The following is a 12,159-nucleotide window of genomic DNA, read 5'->3' on the forward strand; positions in this document are numbered from 1 at the left end:
TAATTCATCCCCTTAATTCACGAACGTTTCTTAATTTTTTCTTCCCGTAAAATTGATCGTATTGTTTGTTTACGCGCAATGATAACCTTTTCATGAATAAAGATTACGAGGTGCAAAAAATAAAATTCGTTACCTTTGAGAATGTAACAGTTCAACGATTAAAAATAATACACAATCGTAATAAACGTTTACCACCGATTAATGAATCAAACTCGAGCTAAATTTTGGTCTAAAACTTGGAATAAAAAATTTCTAAAAGCGTTAGAGTTCCAAGTACAACCCAGAGACCAGGGAACACAGGTATTAATTATTCCATCACTCCGGAAACTTGATGCAAATAAACTATCCGATGCTAACTATCATACCGGAAAGTATTTACAATGGTTAACTATTTGCTATTTGAAAACCGTGTTTAACTAGGCTCGAGCCAAGTAAACGATCCATCGTCTAACGTGGCTAGGGCAGCGATAAACAACATAAAGTACACATCGTTTACACGTTCGAATTTACCGGTAAGAACAATAAGATAATTCAAATAAGATCAATATTATTTAACATCCATGTTCGTTGGAAAAGATACAATATTGGATAGAACCGCACATAATTATCCCTATTCAGTAACTTCATTGCTGTAGAATACAAAGACGAAGAAAACGTCCATGTTCGTTGTAAAAGATACAACACTGGATAGAACCGTGCATAGTTATTTTCATTCAATGACTTCATTGCGATAGAGTACGAAGATGAAGAAAACGTTCATGTTCGTTGTAAAAGATACAACATTGGACAGAACCGCGCGTAGTTATCCCCATTCGATGACTCCATTGCGGTGGATAGAATACGGAGACGAAGAAAACGCATGCGGGATTTAATCGTGTTCTCGGGAGTAGAGGGTGGGGGGACACGAAAGGGCGTTAGCTCGTCTTTGCTATTAACTCGTTTTTACACGGTACACGAGGCGCGACACGAGACTGTAATCCGATTTGGGAAGGAAGTACAAAGGTACACACGACCTCGTCGAGTCGGTCTCGCGCGCGCGCGCAAGATTGGGAAGGGGCGGTGGTCTGGGAATAGGAGACGAAAGGGAAGAGGGAAACGGATTACCCGCCGAATAAACCGTTAGTGTTAATGAAATTGGCTAACCGCCGAGCCAATATACAACCACCGGTCGCATTATCGCGCGCCCTTCGCGCGATAGGTGAAAACCTGAACCCCAGGGCTCTTCTCCAGCGATTAGAATCGTTACGGTACAACGTGGGCGTCGCGTCGCCTGACGGATACAATCTTTACGAGCTGACGCTCTTTTCCCCGTTTCCGCGACATCTGAGGCTCGTTCGCTTATCTTGTAAACGGGGTCTCGATGCTCTTACCGTTGGAACGATATTCGTAACCGTTTCGGGGCATCGCGGGTCGAGGGTGCTTCGAAATGGCACGTGGAGGATAAAAAGATCGATTCGGGGAGCGAGAGGAACGTTCACGCGAGAAAGTAACGCTTTCGAATGTTAGAACCTCGATTGTCCGTGATGAAACGAAAAAGTGCAATTGCCACGGATGAAGAAGTAAGGTTAGAAGATTTAAAGAATTGTGTATCTTTACCGATCTCGTTTCGTTTTCTTCGTCTGCGCTGTACATGTTGTTTTTAACAAGTTGAATGCCATGGTGGTCATTCATGACTGGCACTCCGAACTTGGAACGTTTCTTCGTAAGGACTCTAATATTTGTAAACTTTTAAGTAACCTTACCATTGTTAGCGATCCTATCAAATATTTTAAGTAAAGTACACTGCTGAACTCTCGAATATTTCTACTTTTCGCGCTACAACTTGAACAAATGTCGAGAACGTTCTCGAATACGTTAATTGTAAACTGACGTTGCGGTCAACGTGGTAACCCGTTGTTCAACGTGTTAATCCGTAATTTCTTGCTCGAACTTCGGACATTACTACGAGAAGCTGCTTCGAGATAACTCGAGTATCCAATTCGATAAAATTCATCCATCGAATCTACGTTCCGCAGCTCCGGCAATCTCGCGCGTCGAGAAATTTCCAGATTCCGATCCAATCCGGCTAAAAATGGTCAACACTGTCCGACCCAAGGTACAGTTCGTTCGAATGCTCTCGTGAACCACCTAGGTACAAATATCGCGCGACACGGTGGCGTCAAAATTGATCTCAAGATGTTCCATTTTCACCGTGACGTCTATTGCGAATTCAGACCGCGCGATGCATTAGAGGAGCATTAGCATTCGCTGTTCCGACGCGTATATGTGCACCCTGAACGTGACATGCCGCGCGGAACGATGCACCGACGTCAAAGGATCCCGCTGTCGTATAGATACGATGTAATACAACGCAAACGCGTAATCACTGCCAGTTGCGACGGTTGTGTACATATATTTTGACACATGTTACGTGGCCACGAAAGCCACATCAGTCAAACCGAATGGGGTAATCGTTATTGCGCGAAATTTGATGGACTGTTGCTCGGGAATCGTAACGCGCGCGCACCGTGCCGCCTGTACGCCATTGTAGTTGGTCAGTCGCCTCACGAAATCTTGTTAATCGATCATTATTCCCGGCCGGATACATTCTCGTTCGTTGTCGACCCCGTTGCTCGATTTTATTTCAACGAATTTTTCTTCAATAATTTATCGTGTTTCGAGCGCCAGCGCGAGTGCAAGTTGCTGGAGCATTGAACTTAACAGTAGATACTCGAGTCTGTTTCGATCGTACGAGATCTCATAATGTACAGGGTGTCCTGCTGTTGATTGTACAACTGAGAGTCTACGTGGAAAAGTAAGTCGAAAATATAGAATTATCGTAGGTTTTATTTTTACGAAAATTTACTTCAAGTGTTCTCGGTGTAGGAGATATTATGATATACAAGGTGTCCCAGTACTGATGGTACAAACGATAATGGGGTAATTCTATCCGAAAAGATTAGTAGGAAATATATGTGTGAATTTATATACATATTTAAAAAAATACTTGTTAAAATATACAAAAGATCGAGTGTCATCGCTTTGAAGTCTCTTCGAAATCGTATTCGCCGTGATAGACGAAATTTTAATTTGTCCTCTGATTGCGAAAAAAATTGGCGATTCACATTTTGTATAACCGTTAACTTCGACAAGGGTTAATTTGTAGAATTCGTTGAAAGTTCATCAATTATTTACCAGAAGTTCGTTCGATATTACTCAGCGATTACAATATTACGAGAATCGAAAGATATTTGAGCGCTCGAAGCAATAACTGATTGGCGTAATGTTGACGGGAACGTTGAAATGTATAAATTGTTTCCACGAAAACTTGATCGGTTCGGTTTCACGAATACTTGAAATATTCAACACGGGGTGCACGTTCCAGGGGTAGTGAATTATACTGTCTGGAAAACTAAATTATCGATAGATGATTAAAGTTTTAATGTTTGAACACCGTCAGAAAGCCGTGGGCTATTCCGAACAAAGCTAAATCCATTGTGATCGAGGGCTCCTGAGACGCGAAATGGAGGACGGCGGGTAGGGGACAGGGTGGAGACGAAGAATACCGGCGTTTCGACCAGAGGCAGTTTAAAAGCGTTTCATACAGATATCAAAAGGAACTCGCGAAATAACGTCTCCGACAATGGGAAAACTCGCCGTTCGTTTCTTCACTCACCGACGTCTACCGGGTCTGGAGACACAATACAAAAAATGTGGAATAAGTCACCGTGAACTGGCACCTTAAATAACCTCTTCGTTTCTGGGTCCACGAAAGGAAAGACGCCCAGAGACATACGCGGCCCGAGAAAATTCCTCGGATAGTCAAAAGTGATTATTTGTCCGAACTTCGCATTTTTTAAATCGATCCAGTACTTTTCTTTAACTAAAGATCTATTTCCATATACAAATATTTTAATATAAGATTATTTACGAAACAGTCACAAAGACATAAGATCCTTGAATATTTAAGCAAATTCAATTTTTTCTGCTCTTATTCGATAAAGTAAAATTTAACGTCACAAGAACGAATTTTCTACAAACTGCAAGAAAATGTACGAATTCTACTTACACGAGAAAATTTCGATTTCAATAACAAGTAAAAATCTCCAAGAAATGATTCCGCTCGCAATACACAACACGTTTAATATTTACGAGTACCCAAATATTTGCTTCAATCGTTCAACGATCTCCGTCGATTGTACCCCGTACGTCGTTTTCTACTAAAATAAGATTAAAAAAAAAGAAAAGAAAAGTAAAAGAAGTTATTCACCATACCAGTTTATCCGCTCCGCGTGAAGTGTATTCTATTTCAAGGGAAAATCACGAGAAAAGGTAAACACTTTTCTTTGTCGTTCGTATTATACTTTTCTACCGTATTTTAATATTCGCGTTACCTTCCAGTTCAGTGAGCAACAATCTGCTGGATAAATCCGGTGAATTCGATACACGAGGGATTGCCTTTCGTACTCGTTCCCGCCGATTCTATTTCATTCACGTAGCGAATTCGTAGCGAAATATTTTATGAATCCACGTCGCCGGGAAATGTCATACCCGCGGATGATGAGATGGGGATGAATAGAACATGACGTTGCGGTGGTGGGTCGCGTTATTGTCACAGCCATTCAATTTCCCATTAAATTGATTATAAATGTCCCGGGTTTCGATGTTAGAAGAAAAGGTAGGGAAACAGGATCGTGCACTGACCTCGAGGAAGTCCTTCACGGTGGTGTCGACGACCATAAGCGGCCGTTGGATCAGATGCACCACACCGTTCCGTACAGGGATGTTCGCTTTGACTATTTCTGCGAGGACTACACCGGTAGGATGATTCGCATCGCCCATCAGTGTATTGGATTTGACGTAAACTGAAAATAACGTTTCCAATTATTCCGTCGGGCCGATATATTATTATAACGGCGAACGAAGAATGCTAAGTGACCGCCAGCGGGAATCGATTTACGGAACGAATCAGCGAGATTAAATCTTCGTTAAATAATTCGAACCGATTCAACGTCGAGCCGGTGTCGTTTGTTTAATTTATTCGCTGACGCGCGATTCGGTTTCATTTGCTTACTCCAGGCCACCGATAAGAAATTACGGTAGATCGCGTTCACCAGCGATCGATGAAACGATACCGTTCCGCTAATTGCCAATTAGCGGAGTCACTATTGTCGCGTAATCGCGGAACAAAGACTAAGGGCCGAGCGAAAAGAAAATTGCCCCACGAGAAAAAGTCGATTCGTGCTCCCGGATACCTAGTACCGTGAAATGTGTATTTTTTTAATAGCCTCGAAGACGCGCGTAAAATGGACGACGATAGACGATGAACGCGCACCAGACTCGAGTTTTTATTTTATTACGGTCGTCCGGGAAATCGGTTGGACTTTTCCGAGTACACGTTCCACGGGGGAGAATCTAAGGAAACGAAGAATATTTTTTTTTTATCGCCAAGTGTCCGTTTAATTTTCGTATCGGTCGACAAACCCACTTACGGAAAGATCGATAATGTAAATCTTGTATACGTTCGAGTTTTTATTTTATTACGATCGTCCGGGAAATCGGTTGGACTTTTCCGAGTACACGTTCCACGGGGGAGAATCTAAGGAAACGAAGAATATTTTTTTTTTATCGCCAAGTGTCCGTTTAATTTTCGTATCGGTCGACAAACCCACTTACGGAAAGATCGATAATGTAAATCTTGTATACGTTCGAGTTTTTATTTTATTACGATCGTCCGGGAAATCGGTTGGACTTTTCCGAGTACACGTTCCACGGGGGAGAATCTAAGGAAACGAAGAATATTTTTTTTTTATCGCCAAGTGTCCATTTAATTTTCGTATCGGTCGATAAGCCATTTACGAAAGATCGATAATGTGAATCTTGTATACGTTCACGATGAACGTTTTGTATTGATTTCATCCAATTCCTTTTAGCAGCTTGTGAAATTTTAATAACGTTGTAAATACGATATTTTGCACGTACAACTGTAACATATATCGCTGAATTGAACGAATTTACCAGTTGGTAATGGAATTGGGCGTTTGGTTTAATTTTTCTTCAAATTTTACTCACCTTTATCGTGTTCCTTGAGGAAGCTAACGGTGACCTTGACGTTGTCCGTCAACGCGAGGGTCTCGTAGGGCACGTTATCAGGTGTCGGTGAAGTGAAGAGGACGTGATTAGGGATCACGTGGCCGTCAATTACGACGCGGTCAACCTTCTCCGGTCTTGGTGTCGGCTACAAAAGAATAAGAGAACATTTATCGTATAAAAAATGGCTACAATTGTTGAAATTACAAGAATACTTTCTGCACGCGTCGTCAGAAGGTGGCAAACAGTACAGATTTCTCGAATTTGTCGATTGTCTAATAATACTCGGATAAGTGAAACAAAATCGGAGCTTAGGCGTTGCAGTTATCCGAGGTGGAGTTGATTCCTTTGCTTTTTCCATCTGTTTCTGTTCCAAATGTATTTGAAATCGTTACAGAACGATAAGAATGAAAACTATTTAGTTTCTTTTATACATTTCGCCACCATCGTTACCAAATCTTCCTAAACTCGAATTTAACGTTCTGGTTATCTGTACGTTTAATCTTCCGATTATTCGGCCATCGAAACATTGAATTTCTACTACACTGGCTCTTAACTCTATACCATCCAGACTCTATGGATTCCTGATTATACGGGTTGCCAATGGAAGTTAGCGACTGTATGGGTTCTCCCGAAAGAATTCTTCCAGACTGCACTTAATCTTGGATTGTCTATTGAACGGTTTCCCAACTGTTTCACCTCTTGGTTCGGAACCTTAAGTCGTCGGTTAAAACTCTACTAATCTATGAAGAGTCCCAAGACTTTTCTTACCATCGCATCAGGTTCTGACTTCTCTTTTACCTCAATCGTGTCGTTTTTAATTTGCAGTTGGTAGTTTTTCTTAAAAAATACTCCCTAAAACACGTCACTATTGGGTTGTTCGGAAAATCATTTCGTTTCTTTTGACGAAAACACGATTCTTTTTAGAGTGTATAAACATTTCATTAAATTATATATTCTCCATTTTGAAAAACGAAACGACTCCCCGAACAATCCAATATTTCAAAGAAATTCTTCACATCTCATTTCCCATCGAAGAATTCCCTGCTCACGTCGAACAGTTAAGAATTTTCAATCTATAAAAATACAAAAGGAAAAGGCTCTTTACGACGGTCGTATTCTGTTTTAATATCATTTAGTGGCAAATTTGTTCAACTTTCAACCCACCCCCCCGGTTACCTTCAAGTGACTGTAAAACGGTTAGTGTCGGTTTCCATCGAGTTCCATCGGCGAGGAGCCGTGTCTCGCTCGGAATTACAAATAAAATGTCTCGTTCTCGGCGGAGAACTCGAGGATCGTCTAGGAAAAATATACACGTCGCCAACGGGCGATAATATTTAATTAACAGACCGATAAGACGTCCCCCGTTAATTACCCGCAAGTTTCCGGTGCTGGAGCCGTGTTTCAAGCCTGTCCCGCCGTCCTTTTCATCCCCCGTTTCACCGATATTCTCTCGCGGGAGATTCAGGCTGGCTTCGGCGCAAACAGGGTCCATGCGAACGGCCCCTAATGCGGTGTAATCGCGTAAAACCGCGGAGGCGAACGCAACGTCAAAGACGCGGGTGTAAGGGCGCGGGCATCGACGTTACTTATTCGAGGGTAACGGGAGCAACGAGCCGGCTAAGGGCACGAAATAAGCATCTCCCCGTGTTGGTCGACTCACTGGACCGATGATTACACGCTCCTCGTTACCGACGCCACGGGTAAAGGTTGTTACGCTCTGTAAAGGATGAGCCCGCCATGAGCGATTGATTTCCGATTCGTGATAAGGCACGTGGAGGACGCTGCCAGCACGCGATTCGTATTAACGGCGGGCGTTGTTACAACGGTCTCGCGTGACAAAGATAAAGCATGTCGTCCGTTTCCCGCGATCGGGATTTTGAGGCTGGATGGAGGTATCTCGTTAACGCGCGACCCTATACACGGCGTGTGCGCGCGCACGTTACGTTACTGGCCTGCGTAAACACCACCGACCGGGAACTGGTAGTCCCGTGAACGAAAATTTGGATGAAAATTTACTTTCGACGGCAACAAATTTTCGGTACTCGCGGAAGGAAGAGTATCGGGTTGTTCGGAGCGATCGACGATCGTTCCACGGTCGTTGGAAATACATCGCGATTTTAAAGCCAAAGGCAAATCTAACCTACGAAAATTTCATTTAAAAAATTCTAATGCAATGAAATTCACAAGGAAAATCTAACCGAGACAAATTCTAGCGCAACGGAATTTATAATGAAAATGTAACTTAAGAATATTCTAACGCGATGAAATTTATAACGAAAATCTAACCTAAAAAAGTTCCAGCTCGAAGATACTTATAACGAGGGTTGAACAGTTCAGGGTACAAAGACGTTCTATTGGGTTGTTCGGAAAGTCATTTCGTTTTTTTTTTGCGAAAATGAAACACGATCTTTTTCGCAAAGGACTTTCTGAACAACCCAATACAATCCATAATCGAAAAGGTTTGTAGTTTTTTTTTTTTCTTTTTAAATCGTGTTTTCGGCGAAAAGAAACGTTCTCGAGCAGAATATTTCACTTCTTTACAGATGGAAAGTGAAAAACCTTGTTAGACGTGAGTTCGAAACAATGAGCGGTTCGATGAATTTCCAAGACGGAGATGTCGCCCTCCTCTCGTTTCGGCTTAACTGGATTGCGTGTCAACGATCATTCCGTCGTTTAATCGTATTTTAAAGGGTCCATTCACGAGGCGTTTAGCGATAAGCCCGAAGGCGAGCGAAGTTGATCGGATCGCGCGATGAGTTTGAAATGCGCAAAGGCCAGAGGCGATGACTTTTCATATTCCGCGAGCTTCTCAGTTCATTTTTGTCGTCCCATTCTTAAATCGTTCTTTGTCCCTTTCTATTCTCTCGTCCGTACATCTAGGTACTTTCTCGAGATAACCCGGGGCAATAGAATTCTTGGAGCAAGCGGCAATACGGACCTCTCGCCGTACGAAATCTCGCTCTCGTCGTTTGTTCTTTCGTTTTACGTTGCGTCCGATTATATCTTCGAGACGAAGAATCCGCTATCTCCCGTGCCCTCCATTTTTCGCGTTATAGAAATTCTGGCTTAATAGTAATATTACTCCGAGGTCTTGGCCCCTACCCCTACCGCGTCGCGGTTCTTCTTTCTGTTCGACTTTCCGGCGTGCTCTTGGTATTTTCTAGCATCGTCTAGACTTTACTCGCCCCCCTGCCCCGCTCGACGGTCCCCCCGGATTCTTTCTTTCAGCTAATTCCGGATGCAGAGCTGCAAGCCGTACGTGCCTTCCAGTTTCGCGGAATTATTCACGATATCATGTAAGATGTAATCACGTAACGTAGCTACCGACGAAACGATTTCGTTCCTCCTGTTTTTCCCGTTTCTCGTCTTCGCTCGCACCACCCTCCCGCGAGGAAATTGCTCGCGCCGCCCGCCCCGAGGAATAAACTTCTTTCGTTCCTTATCTCCCCGTCGCCATTTTCTCGCTCGTTTGCCCGAGAAGACCAAGGAAATAGAATGCACGCGTCGATAGTTAATTATCGCGGATCTCGAGCATATTGTTGCCCCTCGATACCTACCTACCACGTTCGCTGAACGCGAGTTCGAGGAACCATTTTAGATTTCGTTTAACTTCCTGACTCTCAGATTTCGCACGCGTGATCCTCGATAGCTTTTTCGTTCCATCGGAGATAATTACTAACCACTTTTTCTCGATTTTAACATTTTTTATAGTTTTTCGAAGCGAACTTCAACGCGTTGTACGAACTAGTTTCGAGGTTTTGGTTATACAATTCGAATAAACGATCGTCCAATTATTTCCAACGGTATATTTCGTTCGTGTCTTCTTATCTCTTGTGTAAATTTATTTCCTCTTTTTTATACACTACGAACATGTTTCGAGGTATGGATCGTCTACCACGAACAGATGGTGCCCCAATATCTTCGTGCGATATATTTTCTCTGTACTTTCTTCTCTTGTGTTATAAAATCTACTTCTTCGATTTGAACGTTGTATGAACACGTTTCGAGGCATTGCTCGTCTATTTCCTTTGTAAATATCTTCGTGCTTGTATAAATGTATTTCTCGGTTCGAACGCGATGAAAACGTTTCGAATTATCGATCACTCAATACGAATCCTGTAACTACTTCCAGCGATACACTTGACCGCATCTTCGTGCTTCGCGAAGTCACTTCGATCTGTTTCAGCCGCGATCCAACGGTATCAAGTGTTCGACAACACTTCCCCTTTGCTCCACATTTCCACACACGCCACCCCTCCATCTCGAGTGTTTTCCCATTGACTTTCTTTCGGGGCTTTCTCAACGAGAGCTTCGTTTTCCGAAAACACAAAGACCATTCGCCGCGGCGTTCTCGCTCTCTGTTATTAATTCGAGCCGTTCTTTCTTGCTGGCTTCCCGGTCGTAATGGCCGTATTGACGACCTCACATTCGAGCGAAGAAAGCTCTGGTTCCTTACGTCCCGAGCATTGAGGCATCGATGTCGTTCGGTTGGAAAAGCCTCGACGACGAGCTCTGCCGAGTGCTTTTCGATACGGTTCGGATCGCTCTTGCCTTGAACGGAACGAGTCTTTTCAGGCCCGAAACTCGATTCCGGCCTTTTCCTTTTATACGAGTACCGCCCCCAACCCTGCCCACCACCTACCCCCTCCCGCACATTGTACGATCAAGGTACGAATACGTATCCAATATCTCGAACATGTGTGAAATTCTGACGCGAAACCAATGTGACTGACCCACGAGTAATTTCCGGTTTTTCCCGCCTGAAAAACGTGTATTAATTTTTCCAAAGAAATTCCTCGATTTCTGATCATTTTTTGCAAACCGTCTGATAGATTCTTTTATTCAATTTTCTAGCGGAAGATTTTAACCGTGATACGAGGTTATCGAAGAAATATATTTTACCTCGTTAACCAACTCGAGCAGTTCAATATTTAAAAATTCGCGTACTGTCTGACATTACGTACAGGGTGAACTCGTGGATAAACGAAAACACTACACAGGGTGATATTAAACCGCTCGAAGTAGCAAATAGAGTGTCGTAGGAAAATAATTGTCCATAATTCTCCTCGAGATCATGTTTTTCGGTATTTCGAGATCCGATGTTTCCTTCTTGAGCAGAAATCCTACGTTTCTTCTGTACTCTCGCAGTGGATATAAAATTCCACGACCCGTGTCGATAGCATCGATTCCATCATCCACCTCGAGAGGTTAGGTCTCCATTTTAAAGAATCAACTTTCAGTCAGAAGTCGTGGTTTCGTGAAACGGGGGTGCACGAGAATCGAGATACGAAGTACACTTGCGAACACCGCCCCTCGATGCAGCAACGTTGGCCTCGTTTCGAAAGAACTTTCCAAAATTGGGAACTTGGCGGCACGATTCTCTTCCACGTAGTTCCTGTTTTTGCCGCGCGACACGCCACCATCGCCGTCGCGAACTTGTCGTTTGCGTACGAAAGTTTTCGCGAAAGTGCAGTCCCGGCACGCTGATTTCACACTCAAAGTTTGATTACACGACCGCCGGGGAAACTGAACGAACGCACGCGACTTTAATCGCGGCATTACGAAGAACCGATACCGGCAAATTGCCGACCGTATCACGGCCATAGTTGTCGTCAGGTTTCGGTATTAACTTCGCGGCCACGTTATAATTTAATGGCGTCGTTCGCGGCGCCGACGACCACGTGCAATCTTGACGCTCCCGTTTAGTGTTTCACATTTCCCGAGCGATTTTCTCAGAGATAACGCCCGGTTCTGCGCGATACGATGCAAGAAAATTAATCCATAACGATCCCGGCGGTGCAACCATAATTCAACTTTTATTAAACTTCTCGATACGTTTTTTAGGCTACGATACACAGTTCTGGTTGGTTATTAATTAATAATCAACGCGTGATTTTATATTAGAATCTTTTTTATCTATACCTGTGTAGATTAATTAATCGAGATTGTGTACTGAACGGGACCCAAAAAACATAATACAAATCTCGTGCATTGTATCGACAAGTGGGAGGATCGCTCGGAGACAGAGGGCGTGACCTTTGCTTGCGATTGGTCACGGATCGGAGATAGTGGGGTTCGTTTAGATTT

The 12,159-nt window shown here is 43.2% G+C and overlaps 2 protein-coding genes across 4 annotated transcripts in view; one reads left to right on the top strand and one right to left on the bottom strand.

Moving 5' to 3' along the window:
- The window catches only part of Fas1 (fasciclin 1 Fas1 domain-containing), a 411,004-nt gene that overhangs the window by 63,667 nt on the left and 335,178 nt on the right, over positions 1-12,159 (bottom strand). For all 3 annotated transcript variants that reach the window (XM_076317366.1, XM_076317367.1, XM_076317365.1), the window contains exons 6-7: positions 6,052-6,217; positions 4,684-4,844 (exon numbers count right to left, since the gene is read on the bottom strand). In XM_076317366.1, the coding sequence (XP_076173481.1) occupies positions 4,684-4,844; positions 6,052-6,217 (327 nt within the window). The remainder of the gene's footprint in view (positions 1-4,683; positions 4,845-6,051; positions 6,218-12,159) is intronic.
- Orc3 (origin recognition complex subunit 3) overlaps positions 1-12,159 on the top strand; it is a 142,037-nt gene that overhangs the window by 56,949 nt on the left and 72,929 nt on the right. The window lies entirely within an intron of this gene.

This window comes from Ptiloglossa arizonensis, chromosome 7 (genome assembly GCF_051014685.1).
Source record: "Ptiloglossa arizonensis isolate GNS036 chromosome 7, iyPtiAriz1_principal, whole genome shotgun sequence".
Lineage (NCBI taxonomy): Eukaryota > Metazoa > Arthropoda > Insecta > Hymenoptera > Colletidae > Ptiloglossa > Ptiloglossa arizonensis.